We start from the raw sequence: 27,457 nt of genomic DNA on the forward strand, positions 1-27,457 counted from the left end.
TCACACCCTTTAAACTGTACATCTCCTTCTCCCAATCCTCAAACACCAGCAATTTCATCCCTGTCTTTAATGGGAACCATCACATCAAAGGGAAAACAGATTCTGTGCGCAGGCTAGTATTGTTTCAGGTGATATCAGTGCACGTCGGTGTCAGGGCTGCCAACACCTCGCAAAGACAGGCCTGGTAGACCAAACAGGGAAATGCAGCAAGGCAGGCAGCTCTGGTGAACAGACCGTGGGGTGGGAGGTGCTGGAGTGCCACGCTGCAGTCTCACAGTGTGCTTTAGGTGCTCCTGAGTGGACTTGCTTGCAGGCAGACCTTTCAGTGCATGCTAGAGAGTGTCTGGGCAGAAATACATGTGAGCACACACAGCCCCAGAGGGGCTTCGGGATCCGCACAGCCTGCTGCTCCCTACAGTTCAGGGGTCTGGGTGGGAGCCAGAGGGGCTCGTCCTTTGAAGAGAGGTGGAGGATAGCTCCCAAGAAGGTTTCCAGGGGCTGCAGAAGGAAAGCCGAGGAGGGGAAGGAAAAAGAGACAAAGAGAGAGAAAAAACATTATTATCAAATCAATAATTCTTACCCATCTTCCAAACTTTTCCAGCACGCAAGCCTCACGGATCCCAGTTACCTGTCCTTCTCTGCTAGCATATACATTTTTATCATTCTTCCAAAATTATAAATCAGAACTGGGACTACAGACCCATTCTGAGACAGCAAAAGCAAAGCTCTCACAAGCATCTCATGTCACACGAGCAACACGAAGGCCGCAGTCCCTTTGCTTTTAGTCTCAGAGCAGTTCTTGCTAGGCCACAGGCCACCAAGCGCTGATCCTTACATTGCACCCACCAAATAGAAAGCCAGCCCAAAGACGTAGCTGTACAGCAGTTCCCATCCAGCAAGCATCCTGTAACAACAGAGTAGAGCAAATGCTCTATGAAAGGGAGAATACACAGGTGGCTTTTTTGTTGTCGTTTTTGTTTTGTTTTGTTTTGTTTTGTTTTTTTGAATATCTATTTAAAATACAAAACCTCATTTGCTAGGGAGCATTAATTGTATCGTAGTACACTGCCAAAGTAAGTTTTGAACAGAATCTTAAATGGGGAGCTTGGTAAGTTATTGAAACAACTCTCCTTAGAGAAAGGAAGTGCTCAGCAGTGGGATATCACAGTCCCTCTTGTTCTTCACCAGACAAGAAACTCTTCCAAGCAATTAGCTGATCAATGCAGTAGGCCAATACACAAGAACACATCTTGTTCTTCATGATCTGCACAGCACTGCAACAGCAAGGTGGCTATTGCAGCAACAGATAATGAAAAGGAACACGACAGGTTGAAACACTTCAGCAAGGGACATTTGGAGAGGCAGAAAGGGAATTACCTGGGTTAGAAGCTGCAGGGGAAGCAAGCGTGAACACAGAACAGGGGAAAGCCCCAGGGGAGCTCTGACCTCTGCTACCACAGTTATGTCTCACTTCAAACAACAGGACTGAAGGGCATATCTGCATTGACTACTTATGTTTTCACCACCCTCGAAAGAGGGGTTATGAAATTGCTCTCCCCAAGCTGTGGCCAGCCTGTTAAGATTGTGGTGATTGCTTCCCCAGAAGAGAGAACTGCAGCTGCTCTTTGTCACTAATCTGTGCCAGCAGAAGCCCAGGTCACTATGAAATATTGTCCTAACATTGGCTTGCTGTTGAAGGCAATTGCTGCTGTGAGGTGACATGCCTAGGAACACCTAGGGGATGAGCAGAAAAGCAAGGAAATTACCTTTTTGTTATGGCACCACACTAAACAGTTTGCATTACCTGCCTAAGAACCTTAAAAATGAAAATACCACACGAGGCTATTGCACTGATGACACGAGGCTGTCAGTAGTGATGGAGGAGGAAGGTCACCTCCTTGTCCCTCAAATGCCCGTCTCTGACACATTTGGATTTGCACTGCAGGTCTCCACTTCAAACATCAGCATACCTTGATACTGCCTCATTCACAAGGTCCCCCCTTTTTAAATTTCATTTGAAATTGTGATTTCGTCGTGCTTAATAAATCAGGAGGCCCTGCTGATGACCTGAGAATGGACATCCTTCTGCTGAGAAGACAACATAAAACCAAAATCTAGGCAAAGGGACTTTGCTTCATTTACAATACTGACTGCATTTATTTTTGATTGCAGCTATTCAACATAAATGCCTTACAGTTAAGAGGATGTCTGTCTTACAAATAGTTCAGTGTTCCTACCTCTCCAAGTAAGGACTGAGAAAGCTGCAAATCTAAGGAGTATCTGGTAATTTCCTTAGAAATCTGGTATTTCTAAGGAGTCTACCAGGAAAGCAGGGACTAGTTAAACTTGACGTTCCTGGGACTTCTAAGCTAGAAAACAAAGGAAGAATAACCTTTTTATTCTTTCTCCTTTTCTGCCTTCTATTAAAAAAAAGGGGGGGGGGCAGGAAGAAAAAAGGCACCCTGGATGATTGTTTTTTAGTCAATTCAGGGGAAACCAGACATACTTGTTACTTTTCTAGTCAGTTCTTTACTATCCCAGATTTAAAGTCTGGGGGCATGGAAGCAGCACAGGGACAGGCGAGTGACTCCATGCCCAACTGTACAAAACAGGAAGATCTTCTAGCTTGTTTTCCGAGTCTACGAACAATAACGGAGGAAACAGCCAGCAAGGCCTCTCCCACCATAGGCCTATTGCACACAGCTACTGCTGTCAGATCCAGAGAGCTTTTCCACTTATACGCCCTAGAAGGGACAGTCCCCTGGCTGGAAAAGGAGTGAAGTTGGCACAGCCCTGCACAGCAGGGACGGTTATTGCAGACCTGCCAGGACTCCCTGTGTCCTGTTTCGTGCTCCCCTCTGGCAAGGCCACAACCCAGGCAGTGGCAGCACCGCTTCAGACCCTCTCTCCACTGCTTAAACACACTCATTAGTAGCCCTAATTTGGGGTAGGGCAGGTTGCAGTGCTGGCGTGCATGGTGTTCACGGATACCTGCTGGAAGACAAATGTCCTCAGCTACAGCCCAGCACCACAGCTTCCTCCCTGCCCTCAGGAACCATCACGCACACAGTGAAGGGGAGGAAAGAGGGCGATCTGCTCTCGCTGGGCTCAGCTCTGCTGCGCAGGGACTGCCGAGCAAGAAGCACTGGAGCTTGCAGAATGCAAGCAAGCTCAGAGACCCACCACTTGCCCCACTGTGGTGGTCATTTCCCAGACAGAAATCCTGGGCCCTAGCTCAGTGTCGGGCCGCTGGATGCCAGAAAGGCTACTGGAGGGCGGCAACAGGAATGCACATTCAGGCACTGCAGCTGGCAGGCAGCAGCTGGCTAAAAGTAGCTCAGCATGGAATTTAACTCTTGGCCATTTGAACGTGGATTTCAAGCACAATCACCTTCCCGTCTATTTCTGTTTGCTTGTGTTGCTCCTCTGCCCCTACATTCACCAGGCCCAGGAATTTTTCCCTTGCAGAAAAAGACACTGGCATTTTACAATAGCACAATTATTTCCATGTCCCTGCAGATAGGAAGAACATTCCTGCAGTATTTTCCCTGTGGACTTGCACAGAGGAGTTTGGGGCATGTTAAAACAACAGTTGTCAGCTCACGCAGGGTCACTGGACACACAGAGATCTGACAGGGCCAAAGCTCAACAGATCAAGAAGAGCAGAGCAAGTGCTGTGGTCCGCCAGCATGGGCAGGGAGAGGAAGGACCCCGCTGTAAATCCACTTTAAACCCAGCACCTGTTTAAATCAACATCAACCTTACCTGTCTGCTCTACTGCCTGCCACAGCCTTGCTCAGTTCAATATGGGGATATCCCCAGGCACAGCTCTACCTCACAGCAAGCCAGGCAAAACCCAGTGCTGTCCTGTGGGCAGACATACACCACTCAGCAGTCTGGGCACTCTAATGATGCCTTTTCATACTCAGAGATGGAGAGAAGGCACAGTTGTCACTCTGTGCCACTACATGGGGATGGTTTCCTTTAGTCAAGTTACCCATTCTTCTTCCCTACCACTGTTTGATGCCTGGAATTAAGTTTTTATCATGCGTTTCCTGAAGAAAAATCACACAGATCCAGCACTTCTCTTGGAATTCTTTGTGGAGGCAAGTGAAAAATGCAGCACAAATCTCACAACAGATTTTAGCACAGACTTTGCTAGCATAATTATGACCAAGTATGTACAGCTAGTAGGGATGAAGGTTATTTGGGGCGATTTCCATGAAAGAAAAAAAAAAAAAGAAAAAGAAAAGGAACAGGGTTGATACCTAATCATAAACCCATCTATATACCCGTAGACAGAGACAGTATTCTGTGCTAGTTAAACTATTCTATACTAGTAAACTCCCAGAAGGGAACTGATAAGGCCTAGAAGTCACCTTCTTTCAACCTCCTTCTGGGGCTGTTGGGCACCTCACTGTCTGTTGCTCAGCCTCTCAGGATCTGAAAGAAGCTGATGATACGAAACTGGGAGGAGTGACTGATAAACTGGAGGACCATGTGACTCAAGAAGGACCTGGACAGGCTGGAGAGACAGGTAGAGAGGAACCTTGTGTAGTTCAACAAACACAAGTGCAGGGCCCTGTACCTGGGGAGGAATAACCCCAGACACCAGTACAGGCTGGGGGCTGACCTGCTGGAGAGCAGCTCTGAGGAGAGCGACCTGGGAGTCCTGGTGCAAAATGGTATCCTGGAGTACTTCAGGAAGAACATGGCCAGCAGGTGGAGGGAGGTGATTCTCCCCTTCTGCTCAGCCCTGGTGAGGCCGCAACTGGAGTGCGGTGCCCAGTGCTGGGCTCCCCAGTACAGCACGGATGTGGAGCTGCTGGAGAGAGTCCAGAGCTACAAAGATGGTCAGGGGACTGGAACAGCTCTCCTACGAGGAGATGCTGAAAGAGCTGGGCCTGTTCAGCTTAAAGAAGAGAAGGTTGAGAAGAGATCTTATCAGCGTGTATGAATACCTTAAGGGAGGGTGTCAAGAGGATGGGGCCAGATTCTTTTCAGTGGTAACCTGTGACAGGAATAGAGGCAGTGGCTACAGACTGAAACACAGCAAGTTCCGCCTGAGTTTGAGGAAAAGGTTTTTTTACTGTAAGGGTGACAGAGCCCTGGCACAGGCTGTCCAGAGAGGTTGTGGAGTCTCCTTCTCTGGAGATCTTCAAAACCCACCTGGATGCCACCCTGTGCCAAGTGTTCTAAGTGTCCCTGCTTGAATAGGGAGTTGGCCTAAATGATCTCCAAAGGTCTCTTCCAACCTTAATCATTCTGTGAAGCCACCTGAACTTCTACCACTTTCCCAGGTTTGCAAAGACTCAAACCTATGGCAAATCAGGCTAGGGACTGGGGTGTGTTAGGCCTCACCTCTTCCAGGCAGGGTTAGTGCTAAGCTTTGCACAGGCAACTGCATTGCAAAGGCCCAGGCAGACACAGAAGAATCTACTTCTGCAACCAAGTACTTACACGGGAATCCCAGAAAGGGTGATGTGTGCCTGTGCTAGGAGTACCCTCACTTCATATACTCCCCTTCGCTCACATAGTCCATAAAAGACCCTGGCAACTCAGCAAAATCTTCCAAGACAAGACTGGTAGAGTCCTCACCCAGCAGGTCACTGTCAGGCCGGGAGGCCCTGGGATGTGGAGCAGGGGGAGGCGGTGGTGGCTGTGGAGGAGGCTCTGAGGTGCTGGACTGCACGCAGTCAGGTGAAGGGTGAGGTGGCAGCTCCTCATGCTCCTCCAGTTCCCCCTCTGCCTCTGAGGAAGATGGTCCTAGGACATGGTAGAGGCTCGGCAGGCGGATATCAAAGCGAAGGCCAAACTTGGCAAAGAGCTTCTCATTGAGGGAGTACAGCTTCTCCGAGATGTCATAACCAAGATGGGATGAGAAGAGGCGAGCAATGTAGCGGTCTTTCCTCAAGAGGAGGTACAGCTTCTTCCTTGGCCAGGTGACATAACTGCAATCAGTTTCAGCTGTCAGTGTGACCTGCAGGACAGGGGGAAGAGCAGCACAGGTCAGGAACAGAGTAAGTCGCATTGCTCTGGTTGAAATCACCCACCATGGGGATGTGAGGCTCCTCTCTGATGAAGGCCTTACGTCCTTTGATATCTGCTTTCTTCAGGAATGGCAGAGGTGGACAGTCAGAGCATCAAATCTGTATGATTAGATAGATCTTTACCCTCTTCTGCTTCCTTCCCCGCCAAAAAATGGATATCAGGTTTTCCTTCATTTTTGCTTTCTTGTTTTCAAAGCACGATCATTCTTTGTTCCCAAGTAAGGCAGCTGAAATGAATAGGGTGGCAGAGATAGCATGGAGCTCCTTATCCATGTACAGAAACACGGGGGCAGTCCTGCTTGTCAGGCAGGGGCAGATCACCAGCTGCCAGCCCTTCTGCAAGCCAGGGTCACGCTGCCCCAAGGTTTGAGAAGGTCTGGGGCATGGGAAGTACCACCTGGTAGGGTTACTTTGTCCTTCCCTGGAGGGACACTCTTTCTCACCAGCTGTCACAGGGCATAACAGTAGGGCATAACAGTATTTAGCAATGCACAGCAGCACAAGGCAGTTTAACAAGAGAGGAAGACCTGTCAGAGGAGAGAGGAAGTCATAAAGACTTAACCATGTTTGCGTTTAGAGAGGGAACAGACAATTAGAGAATGTCAGACATTATAATCCAACATGGTCCATCTCAGGCTATTAGAAGTTTTATTTGGTTGATTTCAAGTACATTCATTTTGCTTTGGGTTTTACCAATATTAAAGACTATTTTCCCTAGCCCTAAGACTAGGCTAAGGATAATAATTAAATATATATATATATATACAGTATATGTATATGTACATATACTTATGTATATACACACTCATATACAGTGTAAGTATGTGTCTAGGTTGAAATAATAAAAAGCAAACCATAAGATAAAGCACATGAAGGATCAGACTGCCTTGGGCCGGAGAAGAACATCCGAGTGTAATGGAGACACTGGAATGCGAACAAGTGACAGAGCCAAAATATCCTGGGGGCTCCCTTTCACTCTCTATCCAGGGGTCTCCTTGGCCAGCCACCATGGCAGAAAGCCACTGTGAAGCTAAACGTGGCTTGGCTACAAGCGTGTGTCCTTGGGTTTGATATTTAATGCCACAGCCATTGCAAGCAGCTGCCTTATGAAAGAAATATAAGAGTGAAAACCTGACAACTTTCCCAGGTCGAGGTGAGAGTAAGTAAGGATCGCACAGAAATTTGAATGACCAGGTTCTCATTTTCCGAACCAGAGTCTGGCAACTCTCTGCTTCTAACAAGGGATAAGTAAAGCAAAATGCAAAACCAAAACCTCTCCCTTAACCAGGGCAGCAGGACAGAATTCACTTGTGAATGCCCCCGACGCACATGCTCGTGCATTGCATCAGAGCTCATCATTCAGTCTTCTGGGTGAAAAAGCGCCAGTCATGAAACCCAACTACTCCAGATACCGGGAAGCAGCAATTTTATTGGAAGATGACACAGCTAAAGCAGAAAGCATAAGGAAATTGGATTGTCTTACGGATTGTCTTAAGTCAGACTTTTGCCATTTTTTTTGCTAGGCCCAGGACTGAAGCTGCTCAACCTAGGCAGTACTTGAAGAAGAAAACTCTTCCCTGCCTTCCTAAAACAAAGTCCTAGAATCAAACATACTTTTTTTACTCAAATGATTTTGGTGTTGCGATTGAAAAAAGAGTTTTGTTCATTACTCATATAAAAGGAACTGATGGGTTGAACAGCTGCCAAGAGCAGCACATCATCATAAGTAAGCATGGTTGTCAAAAATAATGCCCTGCCAGGAACATGGACTTGTCACATCTCACAGGCTCACATAGCCTGCTCTTTGCTCATGCTCCTAAATAAGCAGACCTGATTTTGAGGCATTTCCAAGATATTGCCAGTCTTCCCACCTCCTAGGACCCTTTCCTCCCTTTCTGGTGCCAGGCACAACTGAACTCCCTGACCCATTGCATCTCATTCGACAGGACAGGAGCCAGGAATGGGGTGCTTTGTAGGACTGTGCTGTAGCCCCAGCATCAGCTTGCTCTGGAGATGTCTCACACATAAAGACACTCCAAAGGTCTGGGAACATTCAATTCCAAAGAAATTACAATTGAAAACATTGGAGATGTCCCTGCGGGTTACATATTATCCATGCAGCCATCTCCTCCCTTAGAGAGAGTATTGTTCCTCAGGAAGCACCTAGGCAGATATTCCTTCTATATGACTCTTGCAAAGCCTGGGAGCTAGCAGCAATTTGCAACTGGGCTGAAGACCTGTTCGTGGGGCACCACCACCATCACAGTTATTCTCTTCCTACCCTCATCTGACATGTTATATAGGTGTTACATCCCAGTTTCTGCTGCCTGCCTCCTTGCAAGCTGTAGCTCTGTGCTTCATTCACCAGCTCAGTCATCACCTGCAAAGTTCTTCTTGCAAAACCCCACTTATTGTTGTAGCCTCCAGCAGTTACTGCCGTGAACCCTCTCATAATAAAAGGGAGAAGTTCAGGGCTGAGCAATGCATATTCTGAAAGCTGCCCTGTGTTAACCAAGTCTGAACTTGGCTGCCCTCATAAGAAAACACCATTGTTCCCTTGTGATTGTCCTATGTTCCCAAGGGATTAGCAAAATCTCTCCTTATATGCCCTAACTGGCATATTGTAGATTCATATCCTGATAGGGATCAGCCTATCCTGGTTTATGAGTTAAGGGCAGAAAGATGTGGGCTTGAGTAATCTCCAACAGAAAAGGCAAACAAATAGTGTGGTGCTGACAGCAAGGGTAAAACCCTATTTTTCAGTTGCTGCAAATAAGAATCAGTCTGACCTCTGAAGAAGGGATTCTTGCACTGAGAAAGAACCACACGCAGGCGTGAATCATCCTTTCTACTTCTTCATCCCAAACACATTATCAACAGAAATATCCGTGTGGAATGGGATATTTAAGGATTTAAATCACTGTCATGTTTTTCCAGAGCTGCCATCCCAATCACAAAATGATGCATCCCTCTAGCAGCGCGCAGGGCAAACACAACAATGTGAGAGATGATTGTAATGGAAGTGAGACAGCAATCCAATGCTTTGTCTCCTTGCTAACCTGCAACCAGCACCCTTGTCCTTCCTTCAGAGGAAGGTAGAAGCAGAACAACACAGCTGGTCATACCATCCTGCGATGTCGGCCATGGAGATGGGTAGGAAATTATTCCTGATTGTCTTCAAACAGCAGATACAAACTAACTCTGTCCCTTTCTGAGGCACATAACTAAGTCTTAAGGAACAATCCTACGCTACTACAGAGCCAAGGCGGTTGTACAGAGTTACCTGGAAAGTTCCTTCCTCGGAGGGTCGCAGCGACTCCCATTCCGGAGAGTCCAAGAACTGATATGGAAATATATAGTGCAGAAACTGTCCATCCTGGCTCACTCGGATCCTGCAGAGAGGACAGATGAGACACAGACTTAACCCACAAAACAGACATTGCATGAACCTGACCAGCTCACTAAATATGCAGACAGCCTGTCCCTAACAGGGAGGAAAGGCCTTCTCCCCACCTGATACAGGTTTTATATCCTCATATATAAGGTATTTGCAAATGCTTCAATCAATGGGGCTGTCCCTCCTTTCTCTGTGGGGAACCATCTTCATGGAAGTCACTGGCTTTCTCTCCTATTCCATCTATGTTTCTTACAAATTAAAAAATAAAAAACAAGCCCTCACAGGTGCAATGTTTGCTCAAGAACCACAGCTTCTCATTGCTCTTTGTGCTTACCTCTTCCTCTTCTCATATTTGGGGGAGGCAGGATAGAAATACACCAGCTCTGCTGGGAAGCCGCTACACCCAGAACCCCCCAAATGACACTGACCATCTTTCCTGGCACATCACACTGCAAGGTCATTGCTGCCATTTATCTTTCAGTCTCTTTAGGCCTCTTTCCCTTCCAAGTATCCCTTTCTCCTATTTTTGCTGCAATTGCCAGGCAATGTCAAGGTCAAACTTGTGCCCAGCTCTGCTGTGGAGCAGAAAGGAAGAGCTGAGACTGTGGCAGGAAATTTTGCACCCCGGGGAATGCGAGATCCATTTCTGACTCTGCACCACCACAATGCCGTGTGATCTGGGGCCTCTTGCTCCCCTGTTCCCCAGCTGCACGATGCACAAGGGCAGTTCCAGCCTTCAGGAATCATAAGACTCCATTCACGGTCAATAAGTCAGAGGGTTGCAAGGTAGGCTTTCTGATTCAGGCCTCCACACTTTTGGCTTTAAAATGAGAGCGGTTTAATAGCGGAGCAATGGTCTGCTGGATCTGCAAGGTCTACAGGCTCATTGCAAGGCAGTCGTTGGGGTTACCAGGAAATACAAATCCAAACCCATCTCTGCAGAGCATACTTTCCACCACAGAAGCAGACAGAACTGCCCCTCCAGCACTGTCTGGCCGCTACAGCACTTCCATGTCCCCAGAGAAATACCAGAGCATCCAGGCTGAGGTAAGACAGCACAAACTTTCCTGCTAGCAATATTTGCAGGTAAGGCGCACAACAGAGGAAGCTGCTCAGCACAGCTGCTTGGTGAAGGAAAAGACACCCAATGGGAACTCATGTACCCAACTTCCTTCCCCAGCAGTTTCTTAGTGGATTAGCTCTTCTTCAGACAGTGTAAACAAGGAGGCTGGCAAGTGCTCAGATTTGTTTTATTCAGATAGCGACTACTTCCTACACAGCTCTCTATTCCCAGGACAGCCTTAAGCCATAGATGCAAGGAAAGAACAAGATGTGAACAGAACAGAGACCTGAGGTTCAAGCTGTGACTCCTCACTATTTTCCTGCAATGAACTTCACTCTTTAGGCTTCAGTATTTGCCTTTCTGAAAAAGAACTAAAGAAAAACACAACTCAAAGGCGAGAAGATCTGAATTCTTGGGCCAGGAGAGCTGTACAAGCACTCTGAACAATCAGTCTTGAATCAACCAGCATTTTCTGAGTTCTCAGTAGCTGGGCTAGGTATGCTCAGGTAGTCACCTGCAGAAGGACTCTTTTAAAGGCGTTATTTGTGAAGTACTTTGAGATCACCAGAGAAGGGTTGTTAGCAAAGGGTTTGGTGCTGCCATTTGGCATTGGACAGTAGTCCCAGGATGCTTTTAACAAATCCTAGGTAAGGTAGGAAAAGGGCAAACGCCAAGAAAAGGCAAGACAATCTTTCTTCTTTACATCCCCCACACCTACCAGGGAAGATAGACCAGAGCAGTAAAAGACATGAGCTTCAGGTGACACTGAGTTTGTCTTCCAAGAGGAAAATCCTTGCGAGACCCAGCTCCTTAGGCTTAACATCATTCTCATTTACTAATCTCTCTCCTTTCCCACTCCCAAATGACATCAATGCCAAGTCTATGGCAACAGGTGGAATGCAACTATCAGCACTACCTTTCTGTACTTCGATCTTGTAAATTGGAGAAGAGATAAGCTCATAGAAGCATGGGTCTCTTCCAGCCACTGGATCTCAAGGGAACGAAACGGTGTACTTCATTAACACAGCCCACTCAGTCAGCAACCCCTCACTAAACCCCTTTAGTTGCTCACTAAATGAACAGCAACTGACCGCTGTTTGCGGTGCACAAGCTGCAACCAGGTACAGGTCTATGGGGTCCTCCTTGCTAACCCAGAGGAAGGAACAGTGTGAATGGATGAGAGCACAGGGAAAGAAAGAGACCTTGTAGGGTAAGATCCATCATAGGAGAGTTCTTCTAATGAAATGACTGTAAAGTCAAAAGTTTCTGAGCCCTAGGAATAGAGGGTAAAACCATTCCCCTCAACACTGCTGGCCAGAAGGAACATGTGAGCCCAAGACTGCCACTCTGGACTACTTAGTGCAGGGCTATTCATATCACAGAGATGTGTCCAGCACCCACAGAGACCACAGGTTCAGGCACATCTTCCCGCCTCGAAAAACAATCTCTCCAGGTCATCTTGTGTCAGAAATACCATCACTTTAAAATGACAGAAAAAGAGTTAAGAATTCCCCAACTGTATCACAAGCAGGGCTGGGGCTGGCTGCTTCACTGTATAAAATGGGATTAACCCCCAAATATTCAAACCTTAAAAGACTGTCCCCCAGTTAACAAAACTCATCCCCATCTCAAAGCCCTTTCAGAGGGAGGAAATCATCACGACCCACGCATACAGAAGGAGAAAGACTAATGCACAGAAGAAGAAGCCATCGAACGCTGTCCAAAGGAAGGGAGGCCCTTACCTGCCAGAGAGCAGCAGCGAGAGGCGGTCGATGGGCGTCTTGCCCTCCACTGCGTAATTCTGGTCCCTAACTAACGACTGCACTTGTTCTTCGCAGCACTTCACAACTTCTTTGTAGACCTCCAGGGGCACCTGCAAGGGCAGGTACATGGTCTTGTAGAGAAGGTCAAACTCTTCTGGGATGACATCTTTGCGGAGCCGGTAAGTCAGGTGAGCCAGCTGCAGCAAGCAGACCAGGACAAGCAGCATGTTCCACACGAAGATATCCAGCCCACAGGCGCTCAGCCAGCCCCACAGAGCATAGCAGAAGTAGCCAGGGGCCAGCAGGCCGAAGATAAAGAAGGAGCCAAAGATGCCACTTCCCCCCATGTACCCCAGGAGCACAATGCAGCTGGCCAGGTGGTAGGCTGCTCCCTCCGAGTGCTCCTTCCAGGCATCGCACACGGTCGGCTGGAGAAGGGCCTGGGCCCAGGAGAGGCTGCTTCCACTCATCCTGCCCCACACGCCACCCTCCCCGTCCGTCCTGCTTTAAGGATGGATTGTCATACAGAAAGGCTGCGGGTATCGGAAAGCAGAGCCTCCGATAATTCTCCTCCAAAGTCCTTCCTCCTTCTCCCAAGCACCAGCCGGCCAGTCCCACGGCAGTGGTACAGCACTCCTCTGGGTGCTTTCGCTCCAGCCAAATCCCAAAGATTTGCTTTTCCTCTTTACGGATCAAAAACCGGCTGCCGGCCCCCACACTTGCCCTGGCGGTCCTGGGCAACGCTGGCAAAAACAAGACCAAGGAGCTCGCGCGGAGCAAGCGCGGAGGCCATTAGCTAGAAACCTCAAAGAGGAGAGGACTGGCGGGAGATCCTGTTGCACCGTCCCTCTGACCAGCCCTCTGGCAGCGCGAACAGAGCCTGTGGGAGCCAGCAGGGCGGGGAGGGGAGCCGAGCGGAGCAGAGGGAGCTTGTGTTGGATTTGGAATGTATATCACTTGGCAACGGAAAGCGGAGAGACCCCAACTGGATAACCATGTTTGGAATTGAAATCCAAGGAGCAAAAGCAGCGAGGAGAATAGAGAGCAGGCATGCACCCGCTACTTAACATAACTCAGGCGCCCAGATAAGCTCAGCACAGGACAAAGAGGAGAAAGGGGAGACGGCGAGTCCAGCGCTGGGGACTCGGAGCACGTGCAAGGCTGCACATTGCTCTTGACTCTCGCAGGAGAGTGCCTTTCCTCCAGCACAAAAAAGGGAAAAGGTCATCTCCCTCTTGAACTGCAGCTAGGAGGGATGGCAGGAACTTCGCAGAAAATAGGAGGGCAGTTCTTGGGGAAATATTTTCCCTGTGATAGTCTGTGCAGCACAACCTCCCAGCAGGGAAGTGGCAGCTCCATTTTGTGCATCCCTTTAGACCAAGGGATATAAGGTAGAAATCCGCATGGGATCACACTTGTGAGCACCAGGAACAGCATTAACGAGGCTTTAGGACATAAATGCCTCTATCAGGAAGGCAACGTTATCCTGCCTAAAAAGTCCAAGAGCATAACACGTGCAAGTGGCTTTGCTCGGAAAGTTCATCAAGAGAAGATTCTCTTATCCCATGGACAACAGGTTGTGGAAAAGCTCCTTTTTTCTTCTCATACACAGAAGAAAGGATATTGGGCAGGGATGGGGCACCTCAAGCAGGTGTCTGCATTTCTTTGCAAGCTTCTGTTTGCATCTCCATAAAAACAAAATGCAATGATTCTGATAATGCTGTGAAAAGAAGAAGAAGAAGAAAATAAAAATAAATAAAAAACAGACTGGGCTGGTATTACTTTATGTTGGCAGAAGACTAACTCTTTGGAAAACACAGCATCTTTTTTTTTAAATAGTTATTTAGAAACAAAGTGGGCCCTCAGTTAAAGGAAAATTCAGGGAAAATTCAAACACCTATTCTACATCACCTGATTTAGAAAGACACAAGGACCCATTTAGTTCAATGTTTCACAGTCAGGCATGGAAAAGGTATCTAAGGGAAAACGGTGCACAGAAACAGCACTCTACAAACCAAGGTACTCTAAGGCTGCAGCACATTTCTAACAACCTCAGTCAGCCTAGAAAGCTCTAATAAAAGACTCCTCCTAAATAAAATAAAATAAAATAAAATAAAATAAAATAAAATAAAATAAAATAAAATAAAATAAAATAAAATAAAAATAGTGTGCCGTAGAGCAGGAGAAAGCAGCCATCATTGACATAGTTTTTTACTGGGCACTTTCCTAGTGAAAATGCAGATAGAGAAGCATCAGTTAATGATCCTGGCAACTTCTCCTTGATCCCAGGGTCCCACACGTTCACCTTGGTTCTCACAGGGCCTGCCGCAGAACAGCAGAACAGAGCAACCCCTCTCCTGCTTCTAGTAAAATGCCATCAGTCATAAAGGCAGAATCCGCCCAGCTGCCAGGAAGCAGCTACATTTTGGGCATTGACACAACCTGTGTGGTCAGTCAAGAGTATGAAGTCAGCCTGCATGGGTCACTGGAGTAGAGATAGGATTTCAAGACTGGTTGTGTTTCAGGATGAACACGCAGCTGCCCTGCCTTGCATACCGTTCCCACTGGCACCATTCACTTCAACACAATCAGCTCTTCTACTAATAGTGCTCTGCAATAACAATATCTACTGAAAGACACTAACATAATATTTAGCCTCTAATATTAATAATATTTCTGATATTATTAAAAGCAATATTTCAAGGTAACCTTAAAAAGAAAACATTAGTCATGGTCTTGGATGCTACCAGTAATCTCAGGAGCAGCGATTAATCCATGTGGGACACTGGATAGCACTGCTCTAAGAGTATCACCGGCTATACAGTCTTGAAAAATTGCCATAAAAAAAGGAAATCAGGAAATTAAGATTATAGAATGCAATTCATTCCAAAAAATGCTTTCTGCTGTATCTGAAATGAAAATGGGAATCTTGTGTTAAGTGATGCCACATTAAAGTGAAGGAAATGACTCCTATGACTCCACAGTGAAGTTCTGCTTCTCCTACCATTGTCATTTACTTGCCAGGTAGTCCCAACAATAACTTGGCTATATTTAGACATACAGAAGATCAATATTATAATGGAACCTCTTTTTGGAAAGACTAACATTTGATATAAAAGGCTAAAAAAGCCCTTCACCTGCACTGATGAGGAGGCTCCAATAGAAAGATTGGGAATGCTTTTCAGAAAGATAATAAGATAATCTTCATAAGATATGCAAGAGAAAAAGCAAAGCACCTGAACTGTTGAGCTACATTAAGGGAAGAACTCTGAAAAGCAGAGTTGCAGTAATATTGCTGCCAAATATCATCTGCTATGCTTGAATAAGAGGCACCACTTCACAGCCCAGCCTCAGCACCGTTTATAAAATGCTTTACAGCATTTCCTTTGCCTCATTCCAGGTCCTGTTTCTGCAGGTAGCCTCAGGCCATATTTTCTCCTCCACTTTCTGTACGATCCAAAGTCTTCTGAGGTAACAAAAAAGTGACAAAATATTTTACTGATTTCACTCCGCAATTTGGGCAATTCATAAACTAGCAGATAGTTGGAAACACCACATTAAGAATTCAGTAGGACAAAAAGTTCTTAATTTGGTACCTTTCAGATACATCTTACTGAGGGAAAAAAAAAAAACAGAGCATTATCAGTAATTTTAGTCTTTAAGATTGCATGTAGTATGTTTTGGAGTGGGATTTCCTTTATTTTCAGTTATGCCCTCTGATTCTTGATATTAATGCAAGCACAGGCAAGGAGGAAGAGAGGAAGTCAGGAAGAGAATAAAATCGTAACTATAATCATATTTCAAAGCCTCTGAAATACTGAAGATACAGAATGGAAAGCCCCAAATGTGTAGGAGAGCTAAAGTTGCTGTGGTTGCTTCAAGTATAAATCTGCACCAGCTGTGGTGGAGGTGCCTGGTAAGTGACCTGCGAGGAGTAGAGCTCTGGCTCTATTAAGGAATTCCTGAAGCACCTTTTGGGATCTTGCCCAGCCACTGTCTCAGTGAATTCTGCCAGTGGCACTTAATATTAATCTGCATGCACTGATGCCATCCAGGCACGGCCTGCCTTGTGCTTGGCAAGTCAGTTGGCATACTTGGCATTAACCTGTAGCCTTGAGGACAGCCAGGTACCAGATTTGCCCTCCTGGATCCCACAGTAATTACCTGGCTGGTTATTATTTTGAGCCAGCCATCGGGAAGTCTGCAAGGTCGTTACTGATACCAAAGGACAAAACTAGTGCGATGATGTGTGCTGAGGACACTACGATCTTGATGGCTTGACGTCAGAGAGGGCATAGTAAGACTTCCTTTCTGATTTGTTATACGGTACATTGCTGGTTAGGACTAAAAATCAAAAATGAAGGGAACTGCACTCAGCTGCTACTCACACACTAACAAAATCTGCAGATTCAGAATAAGTCACGTTGGCTTTACAGTAATTGGGAGGGATCTAAAGCCTGCTTCAAACATGCTCACAGAGAGTCAAGAAGGGGCAAAATGACCTCTCCTTTCCTTAGGTGAACCACTGCTGCACAGTTTAGCCAAGTTTCCTGCTACTGATGCATTTCATGCCTACACAGCTTCTTTGACCACCGTGGGCCACACAGAATCTGTCACCAGCTTCATCAGGTAAGCAGTAACATGGAGCAAATAAAAAACCTACCACTAGACCTTGAATGCACTAGCATTCCTACAGTAGGAATTCTGTAGAAACATAGGCTCAGAAAGCAATCTAATTTCACTATTTTTTTTCCTGTTGTTTTTAAGTTTGTAGCTGCCCAGCATCTCTTCAGTACCCTGGTATCACAGCAACCCACAGACCACCTTTCTTCTAAAGTGTTTCTAAAATACTTGCCATGATCTTACCTTCATGGAGGGCTGCAGGTCCTATTTCTTAGCCTTAAAGGATTTGTACATATTTTTATAAGATGTTTTTCCTTTACTCGTCCTCACTTAATTAACTCCCCTCTCGCATGGCCATTGCCACCCATTGGCCATTGCCTGCTCTTGGCAACATGACTTCCCACCCCACACCTAGCGGACGTGCTGCCCCAAGGCCGGTGCTCTTCAGCCTTTCTGCCTCTCAACCTCCTCTTCAGCTCCAAAGCTCTAATGCCACAAGGTTCCACAACAGATGAACTAGTTCAGTCCAAGTTTCCAGTGCCAAGACAGCAAATGCTAAGAGTGCATGGTCCTGCTAAGAGTGTGGAGCTGCTCCCAGTCAGCAAAAAAAAAATCACAACTTCCTTTTGTTTCTTTTTTTTTTTTTTTTTTTAAATAACAATAGGAAGACACCAGTCTCCACTCTGGTGGGTGGCAAGCCAGAACGGGCACAATTCCTACCTCAGTATCACACCGCAGATGAGTGGCACGAAGTTAGGTCTCAGGCCGCTGTTTAGTGCGAGGATGTTGGAGCATGTTACCTCGGGACCTTCACAGAACATCCCAGAAAGCAGAGGCTCAGGCCCTTGTCACACACCTGGCTGGCCTGAGGCAGCACTGAGTGTCACCACACACATCCTGCCCTTGCCTGGCTCCAACTGTGCAACCGCAGCAGGGGAAGTAAGGATCACAACAGCACCCATCCTTGCCATGGGATCAGAGCCCACATCTCAAATTTCTGAGAAGCCTGTAGGAGGAAAGGAAGGAATCACAGAATCATGATGTTTGGAAAAGACCTTCAAGGTCATTAAGTCCAACTGTAACCTCAGTTACCAGACCTGTTAAAACATATCCTCAAGTGCCTCATCTACACAGTTCTTGAACACTGTCAAGGACAGTGACTCCACCACTTCCCTGGGCAGCCTGTTCTGCTGCTTCTGTCTGCATAGACTTTCCTCCAGATGTCCAACCTGAACCTCCTCTGGCACAACTTGAGGCCATCTCCTGTTGTCCTATCAGAAGTTATTCTGGAGAAGAGACCAAACCCCCACCCTGCCTCACTACAACCTCCTTTCAGGTAGCTGTACAGAGTGATAAGGTCTCCCTGGAGCCTCTTCTCCAGACTGAGTAACTGTAGCTCTTCACAAGCTCCATGCTCCAGCTCCTTCACCAGCTTCAATCCCTGACCCCATCTTAAAGTCAATTGGCAAAGAATGAACAATCTTAAAACAACCTTAAAAGCATGAAACAGAGCCACACACACACCATAAATCCCACCAGTGGCATTTCTTTGCCCTCGATCTAAAGGCAGCAGAAGCAGCAGCTTCCTGTAGGAAAGGAAACCCCATATACTGCAAGAACAAGAGCAACACAAGAAAAGGTGGCATCAACATTGCTCGTTAGAGAAGTGACTTGTACCAATACACACCTCCGTTATTCTACTCCCCTCCTTTGAAATGAACTTAACATAGCACATTTTTAGCTTTCCATTACAAAGAACAAAGCTTGAAACCTAGGGGGAAGTTGTTCTATTAATATCATTTCAAGTAAGGCAAAGTAAATCCAGTTTTGACACTAGAGAAGCTTCAATTTGTAAGAGTGCAGTTATCTTTGCAGAAATACCGTTACACCCAAGTCACAAACAGTGCCACGTGCTTCAGCATGGCCATGCTTTTCAATGACAACACGACCACCACCGTGATTTCTCAATCTGCATCAGAGGGAAAAACTTACCCAACACCCATCTGCTCAACCACAAAGCTCAGTAATCTCTATTCTCTGTTCTGTGTGTAAAGGAACTTCTCATTCTCTCCATTCCTTGAGCACTGTTTGAATGAGGAGGGCAGTGCCACTTTATTCTTAAAGACAGGTCAATAAGACTGGTCATTTTTACATTTTTATTAGGCAGAAAAAAATATATTTTCTATAGCAGCAGTCAATTAACAGTGGAAAAGCCAAACACGTGAGAGTATAATATTAGATATTTCTTATAAATAGATTCTTTATTCATGTTCTGTCCTTTGAAACGGCTTGCCGAAATAATGTAAAACTTTTCAGCTTTCCAGAACACCAGTCACACAGCAGACACCACCTGGAAGAGAGGGGACAAAAAGTTTGATAAATACGGATTTCTACAGGGTATCAAGGGACAGCACAGCATTCCCAGACATCCAAGTGGTGTATACAAACAGCCCAAGCGTGCTCCTAGACAGGCTTCCAGAATTTCTTTCTGAACATCAGAAGTACATAATGTGAGATGCACCTTTCCAGTGCGGGGAAAAAAAAAAAAAAAAAAAAAATCTTTTCTGTCTTTCTTTAGCTCAAGATGTTTCAGAATGAACCAACATGACCACTACCCTAACCATGAAAAATCTAAACTGAAGTCATACTTATTAAGCAGAGGCAAACCCATCCTCTCTTCCCGAGGAGCTGCTCCCAAAGACCGCATATTTCCAGAGAGCTTCACCTGCTGCACAAGGCCAGCAGTAGTTAATCCAGAGCCCGTGCGCTTTGCTTCCTCTTCCCCCTCTTAAGACACCCTTCCCATCGCTGATGGCACTCCAGGTTTTCTAGCAGCATCCACTCAGATGCCAGGGACCTTCAGAAGCAGAGATCAAGTAATGAGCGTACTCCTCGAGTCGGTACTTACCACATTCACAGTCCCGCTCATCTCACTCATATCTTGAAGCCCAGAGCTCTCATGCACTCCTTGTGAGCTTCAATAAGGTGCCCGCAGTTTTCTTCACCCTTCTCAATGATGCTGCAAAACAAAGTGATGTCCAAGGTTCAACAACAGAAGTGTTATTATTAGTCAAGGGCACAAAACTTAAAAGCTGTTGCAAATGATCGTAAGGGCCTACTGGGCTCTAAATATGATCTTTTTGCCTATCTTGTCAAGGGCAACACAGACGAAAAAGGGGAATACTGTCTCAACAGGGTGCCCAAACCCGCAGCAAGGCACTCTCGGAACTCCAATTAAATAATAAGAGAATTACCAACAAAAAAAACCAGTGTCTATCCTGAGCAGGCCTGGACTCGGATTCACTCCGTAAGGGGGACCGCCACCCCGCTCCATGCAGCACGACGGCCTCGGCAGCAGCGGGCTCCCCCGCCACTCAACCCGCACCACAGCGAGCGCGGCCGCTCAGCAGAACTCCCCCCGACGCACGGCTCGCGCCCCGCCGCCCTCCCAGGCCAGGCCGTGCCCTTCCCGCCTCGCTCTGAGGGAAAACACACCGCAAAACACCCGCACCTCCCACCCCCCGGCAAGATGGCGGCGCCCAGAGACCCTCTCCGCCACCCCACGCAAGATGGCGGCGCCTAGAGACCCCCCCCCACACACACACACGCAAGATGGCGGTGCATAGAGATCCCCCTCCGAGGCCGGACGGCTCACCAGACATCGCGGGCCTTCTTGGTCTCGGGGCAGGCGCAGCAGGGCTTGAGCGGCTTCTGCTCGGCGCGCGCCGGCCCCGCGCCCGGCGCCTCGCAGCTCGCGGCCGCCACGCTCGACATGGCGGCGGCGGCTCGGGCGGGAAGGGACACGCCGCCCCGCCCCGCCCCCCCGCTCCGAGCCGCCCCCGCGCGCTGCGCCTGCGCCCTGCGGACGCCGCGGCGCCCCCGCCGCCCGTTTGCGCTTGCGCAGCGCGGGTGGCGCGGCGCGCATGCGCCCTCGTGTGGCCGTTGCGCGGAGGGAAGGCGACAAGGTCGGGGCAAGGACGGCGGCCCGTTCGCCGCCCCGAGGCCCGGGCGGCGCGCCGTGTTTCGGGACTCCGAACAATTTCTGCCTAAAAGGGTGGATTTTCCACATGTTTTCCAATTGCTCTGCTATGACAAAGTATTTAGCAGCTGCTCCCACAGGAGAGGTTTCCCGCCCTTCACCTCAGCAGAGCTCAGGAGCAGGGCAGTAACTTGCTAGTCTGTGAACACGTCAGATAAAACACTGAAATGAGCCTGCCCTATAAACGTGAAACACGTCTGTGCGTATTGCAAGCAGACTTCTTCCTCAGCCCCCCCTTTTTTGCCCCCAAAGCTCTCAACAAGACAGCATGATGGTGTTACCGTCAGCCCTCACCCTTCCCGCAAGCCAAGTGAGGAGTGGGATGATTGTCCCGGGAGAGTTTGCTGTTCTCAGGAGCACCAGGGCGAATGCCAAGAGCCCTGATGCTTGCTGTCCTCATGAGTAAATGACACAGGGGGAATTCTCAGATCCTCTCAGAAGCAGGAGAAAAAAACACTTCTCCAGAGGGGCCAAACTCCTCATTTTCATCACACAGATAGACAAGGTTGTCCCATTTTTGGACAACTTTTGGTCATTTTTGGAGTCAAAAACATTAATGTGGCAGTGTCCGTCCTGTCAGTGCCTTTAAACATAGGTCCTGTGGATCTAGCTTGTGCATGCTACCTCTAAAAGCTCACCAGCCTCATCAGTCACCTATTCAATTATCCATCTATCTCAGATCAACAGCCTCTCCCCAGTGATTCCTTTTAGTCTGGCAAAACTGTGCAAGTTGATCTACACACGTATACTATCCCACGTTACTGTGTTAATATTTTAAGCACATTTTTCCTTTCAAACTGACTTGTTTGGCTTTGTCATCCTAGAGCTCTATCCACTTCTTCAGGGCTTGGAGTTCATTATAGCAACACAAATCCTGGGGGAAAGCCTGTGGTTTAAAAAAGAAAAAAAAATAATAAAAAGGAGGCGGGAGGGGGTAGTTCCAAGTCTGCAATCAAACAGTATCTCACATCCTTTCTTTGAGAGGGAGCTTGAATGAGACCGATGAAGCCTCGTCAGGCAAGGCCCAGCCCAAACACACTGCATACTCCTGCCAGAGGGGTGGAATAACAAGGGCAGAAGAAGGGTAAAACTTAGTCAGCTTCTTGCATTCTCTGCACAAAGGTATTGCCTTTGTAGGCGAAGCATGGCTGCAAGAAGCTCTCATTTTTAATCCTACCAGCTTCCAAAAGCTGGAGATTAAGGAGGGCTACGGCTGTTTTTGCCGTGCCCGCATGGCTACAGCTTGTGACAGGAACACCATGGGAGAAGGCATCACTTGCTGGGGAACAGCGGGCAATAGTGACAGAAGGGAAGGAGAAGGAAGAGAAGTGCCATTAACTGCAGAGTGCAGTTAACGCACTGATTAACACCCTGATTAACACCCTGATTGCACTTTGGAGCACAGCATAGAGGGGACTAAACAAACAGATGCATCCTTAGATAGGTGCTTCTGCCCCATCCTCTGCCCGCTGAATAAGAGTGGGTGTCGACTGAACATCCTCGTCTAAAATTGTCAGATCCAGCACCCAGGAAAGGGGATACAGTGAAAACAGCAACTGCTCTGAAGGAGACAGTGAATAAAAACATCTCTCACCTACCAAATCACTTAGCCTGGTGCCACATATGAGAGTATGGGGAATACGGAGAGCGCTGCTCGTCTGCAGCTCTGCGTGGAGAGAAACATGGGGCTAAGTGGAGGACAGAGAGCCCATGGGTTTATGGAGTGTTTTCCCTGTACTGTCTTCCTTCAGAATCAAAAAACATACAGCAGTGACTCATAGTATGTGAGCATTACACTAGCACTGCAGGCAGCCACTTCACAAAAGGCCGAGCGTAGACACTCCCATGAGCACATCCCTGGAACTTCCATCGTTATCCAAAAAAAAAAAAAAAAAAAAAAAACCAACAGCTTGGCTGTTAGGGAGCTTTAAGTGGCCAGAGTTTCCAAGGAACCCCCAAAATATATTTATGGTCATCACTACTGTTTTGAAGGGAAGGCCCTTTCTGATATCAATTGGAATTAGTAATCTGCGGTAATCTGGGGTTTTCCTCATTTTTCACACTTCTGATACACAGGCTACATAAGTGAATGGAGCTATGGAAAATCTGAGTAGTGAAACAGATTTGAAGGTATTTTGGTATCTTCCCCATAATATCTATTCTTGAAACGAAACCCTAATCACTCTACCAAAAAAAAAAAAAAAAAAAAAACTCTAGAAAAAATATTTTTGTCTTTCATTTAGTACAGAGACAGCCACTGTCACAGTAGTCCAGTTGACCATACGCTGTGTTTACTTGTTGAAAAAGATACCTATATTTTGAGCAACAGATGCTCACACTAAGGAAAAACATCTCTAGAGGTCTGTAAGATTACTGTTCAAGCCCTGTTGCCTGTTTCCTTAGCTGCCCAGGTACAAGATACATAGGTTTCCATTTCAGAAACAGAACTGCTGTCTCTTTGTGGGACTTTGCCAACAGTGTTGCAGGGATTTGGCAATCTCATGGAGAGACCAAGACTCTATGGCCAACGTCTCCACAATAAAGACAGTAATCCCTGCACAAGAACAGGCCGAACAGAAAGACTTCTGCCCATCAGATTTGCCACAAAATGATTTTCGAGCATTGTCACCATGACTTACATTAGCTAAGAAACCATTTTTATCATACAGGTGCTTCCAGCAATGTACGACTTTTCCAGTGGAATCTGGATGTCTGTGCAGAAAATTAGTGGATATCAGTGCTTCCTTTTGCATAAACTTAGAAGACCTTATGTCTTTCTCACATTTTTTCCTGCACATCTCTCTCTACAGGTTGTGCCAAGATTGTAACTAGCATTGCTTTGCTGTTTTCCTCTTCACTACCTGACGAAAGTACATCCAGAGATACTAGTAAAGATGGTGAGCTTGCCACGCAACACTGCAAAAGACAGATCATCAAATTGGGTATGCAGTCTCCCTGGAAACGTGACAGAAGGAGGAAGCTGGAATTTTGTGCTCAGCCCCCAAGTAGCTTCTCTGTTCCACATGTATTTGAAGCAAGAACAGCAAAGTTTGAGGCACACAGGCTGCTTTCTGACGATGTGGACGCACAGCAGCTGACGTTGGGTGTGCATTTTCGGCACATTGAAGCTGAGTCCAGTGCTAGGGTGGCTGGTCCCCTTGACAGGGGGAATGCTCACACGAATCCCTACATTCCGGAGTGCCCCACTGCACTGACTGGTGGGAAGGAAGAGCCAGAAGCTGCGTGCACAGGAATAGCTGTGCGTTGTACCAACACAACACATGAACATGGGTGAGGAGGACAACTGCACGTTGGCTGACAGCATCTCTGCTTAGTAATAGATGGAATCCTAACTTGGGTGGAAGAAGACCATCACTAATCCTCCAGAAGACATGCATCTGCAAAGACCTGTCTAGTCTAGTAAAGTTCATGGCCGTTTCCATCTCCTCAAGGCTTTTTTGATCATGTTTTATGAAACGTGAAGCTCCACCATAGTAAAAATTTCAACAATCATGAAAAACTGCAGGAGCTAAATGGAAGCCTGGAAGGAATCATGAGCACGTGCAGATGGAGGAGTCTTTCCATTTTTGAGACGTTACTGATTGCAGCTGCATTCTCCCATGCACTTAAGTCCCTGAATCTCACACCTTTTAAATACTGCATTAAGACACATGCTGTGTAACTCCGCAAGCTGCTTATCAAGAGCAGGTATCATTACAGGTCTTCTGCATCTCTTTAGACCCTTCACAGCTGTTACTCACTAGACAAACTTATAAAACGATGTAGAAAATTTAGACTCTCTTAAGCCATTTCTTTCACTTAAGGGGAAAAGATAGGTTTAAACTTTAAACACTTGATTCTCTTGCACTTGTTTTTTTTTCTGCTGTTCTTGTCAATCCAGGAGAAGGATTTTTAACTGTCTAATGAGCATTATAGCAGCTTGCTATACTAGACCTTCAGGAAAACCTAATTGCCCCCCCCCAAAAAAAAAAAAAGACTTGATTTTCAAGTGCCTAAGAGTCAAATCTTAAGAGGCACCAGAGCATCTCTACATACAGGTAAAGGGATCCTCAGAAGAGGATCTACATTGACGACTACCTAAATACCATTGGTAGTTGGAGCATAATTATTTTGCACAAATGACGGAGGAACAGAAGTCACCTACATGGCAGAAATAATTCACCTAAAGCTTTAGCTCCAGCCCATATCACAGGTCTTTTGCCTTGGTTTTCAATACTAGCATCCTGCACAGTATTGCCTCCAGGTTCTAAGTGCCCTGCTCGGCTATTTGTACGGCCTGGAAAAAGCCCAACCTTGACTTTCACACAATTGAAACGCTGCCTTCATACCCTTCTCCAGCCCTTGAGAGGGATCCATTCAGCTCCCACCTCATTCCAGGGAATTTCTTCCCATGAGCTAAGTGTTTCACCACTAATGGTCTCTCAGCTGCAGATTTCTGGTGGGTCTTCTTGCCCTGAGCCCCTGGATGTGCAAGAGCTCTCAGCCTGTCCCAGTGCATGAGGTAACAGCTCTATGGCTGATCAACAAAGTTTGGGGCGTTTTGTTTTGTTTTCTGAAAGGTTTGTTAGAGAGGATTAAGGTCATGTTGCGCTGTTGTTTGAGGGGAAATAAGAGTGTGGAAGAGTTTTGCTGCACTTAAAATTACAAACAGAAATGAGGTTCTATTACACTTTTGTCCAGCTACTTAATTTCCCTGAACAAAGTGGCTAAAAAGGTCACTGAAAATGAAGAGTCCCCAGGGCTCCCTATACCTCAGGTCTTTCTAGAGACACATTCACTCTCTGGAAAAGTTTTCCAACTGCTTGGAGGCCAGACTAGACAGGCACTTTGGGAAACAATAGAAGGAAGAGCATGGGTAGCCAAAATGCTGCGGATGCCAGCTTCTGACACATTCAGTAAATGCAGTACTTCATGTCTCTGCATTTCCTGAGCTGCTAAGCTACGCTGAACTAATGTGGGGTTTAATACAAACTATCCATCACACAGCCAGTAAAAATCCAGTCACTGAGCTCCCAAGCTTCTGGGGAAAGGTCAATAGCTTCAAGGCAACAACTTCTGAAGGAGACGACCTCCCCTCGAGGGCTTTTGATGTTCTTCGAAAGTCTCCACTCAGTCCTAGAGACAACTTCCTGCAAATGCAGTAGTTGATTTATTTATTATGATTATTTGATTTACTTTTCAAGATACAGAAACAGATGACAGGGCTGTAGTTGATCCTGCCTAAAAAGCAAATATGCTCTGATCACACCCCAGGTGTATGCAGAACCTTCATCCAGGTCCCCAGCAGCAAGGAGCAGCTGGATGCCTCTGAACAGACAGGTTCTTCCCAAAGCATATTAAGGCAGAAATAGGGTGTGAAATCTCTGTTAAGCCACTATAATACTCCCCTTCAATCAAACTGATGGTCCTTGGGCTCCAAGCAGGCTTCTTTTCTTGCCTTTTGCGATCTAACTAGCGTGTAGCATCCCTTCTGCTGGTTTGACTGCAAAGGAGCAAGGAAGAAAGGGAATGTAAGCTTTTCTCTTTGAAATATTTGAACACAGGGGAACTTGAAAGCTGTAGGCTACACCATGTTGGCATTGCCACTTGCTCGAAGTGTTGTACGGGAAGGTTGAGAGCACTACCCTGCCCTAGGAATTTATTGGTTTCCCAAGGAATTGGAGCCACCTCCCTCTTGCTACTGAGGCTAGACGAGAAACCAAACTTCAGCCCAGCGTGTCAGCTGAATGTCAGCTAAGTATCTGCTTCAGTCTTTCCCTGACCACTGCGAATCTATATCCAGAACTCACACAAGTGAGGTTTAAGAATGCCTAACTATATTGCTGAACTCACGTTTTTGTCATTAACCTGCCCCAAAGCATGAAAATATCCTTAATTCCCCCCTTTCCTCTCCCTCTCCTTTAAGTGCTAATCAAAACCATTACAGGAATCCTGCAGTGTGCTTTAGAGTAAATCCTTTAACTGTGACCACAAAGTACTGCTGCTTTGGTTTTTTTTGAGCTTTGACTTCTGAGTTTATTCCCATTTGCACATTGTCTTTAGCACAGGAAACCTGCCAAGTCATGCTAGGAAAAGAACAGCAAGAGAACCAGAGGTCTCCTGTAAAGAGTTTCATCTTTGTCTCTGCTCCATTTCAGTAGCTCTGTCTTAAGATGCCTCTCTTGGTAGAGTCCTTCATAAAGGCAGGACCAAGGAACCAAACATCTCACCGTGGCAAAGCTGCATTTACCACAATTGCTGCTCTAAGGCCATTTTTACAGGAGATGTCACCATTTACAAGCAGAGGGTTCCACAATGCCTTCCTGTGGCCAGAAACAAGCAAAGAGACCCGGGTTCAATTCACAAAACAACACATATTTCACCATGTCTAATCCTTTAAGTAGCTGCCTATGTATTTACTGGATGGGAAGCAGACATATAAACACATCTCAGCATGTGTTACTACACTCTCAGCAGGAGACAAGATAGACCAGATTAGCAGGATCTACTTCTCACATCTTT

The 27,457-nt window shown here is 46.7% G+C and overlaps 2 protein-coding genes across 2 annotated transcripts; both read right to left on the reverse strand.

The window, feature by feature from the left end:
* Positions 1–355: 355 nt before the first annotated feature.
* POPDC2 (popeye domain containing 2) lies at positions 356–12,743 on the reverse strand. Its single transcript, XM_026050388.1, has 4 exons — positions 12,253–12,743; positions 9,334–9,442; positions 5,599–5,980; positions 356–498 (listed from the first exon to the last, which is right to left on the reverse strand). Exons 1-4 carry the CDS (start codon positions 12,741–12,743, stop codon positions 413–415), a joined length of 1,068 nt encoding a protein of 355 aa, XP_025906173.1. The 3' UTR covers positions 356–412.
* A 6,318-nt stretch (positions 12,744–19,061) lies between these two features.
* On the reverse strand, positions 19,062–20,670 carry LOC112956907 (cytochrome c oxidase copper chaperone). The gene is made up of 3 exons (XM_026050390.1): positions 20,552–20,670; positions 19,805–19,915; positions 19,062–19,246 (listed from the first exon to the last, which is right to left on the reverse strand). Exons 1-2 carry the CDS (start codon positions 20,668–20,670, stop codon positions 19,831–19,833), a joined length of 204 nt encoding a protein of 67 aa, XP_025906175.1. The 3' UTR covers positions 19,062–19,246; positions 19,805–19,830.
* Positions 20,671–27,457: the final 6,787 nt, after the last annotated feature.

The sequence above is a fragment of the Nothoprocta perdicaria genome, unplaced genomic scaffold, assembly GCF_003342845.1.
Source record: "Nothoprocta perdicaria isolate Ctin4 unplaced genomic scaffold, notPer1 scaffold_68, whole genome shotgun sequence".
NCBI lineage: Eukaryota > Metazoa > Chordata > Aves > Tinamiformes > Tinamidae > Nothoprocta > Nothoprocta perdicaria.

Coding starts and splice junctions, on each gene's coding strand:
- LOC112956907 (XM_026050390.1), bottom strand. CDS start 20,670: ATGTCGAGCGTGGCGGCCGCGAGCTGCGAGGCGCCGGGCGCGGGGCCG. Junction 19,916..20,551: donor AAGAAGGCCCGCGATGTCTG/GTGAGCCGTCCG, acceptor TTTGTTTTGCAG/CATCATTGAGAAGGGTGAAG.
- POPDC2 (XM_026050388.1), bottom strand. CDS start 12,743: ATGAGTGGAAGCAGCCTCTCCTGGGCCCAGGCCCTTCTCCAGCCGACC. Junction 5,981..9,333: donor CCGAGGAAGGAACTTTCCAG/GTAACTCTGTAC, acceptor CCTGTCCTGCAG/GTCACACTGACAGCTGAAAC. Junction 499..5,598: donor GCCTGACAGTGACCTGCTGG/GTGAGGACTCTA, acceptor TTCCTTCTGCAG/CCCCTGGAAACCTTCTTGGG.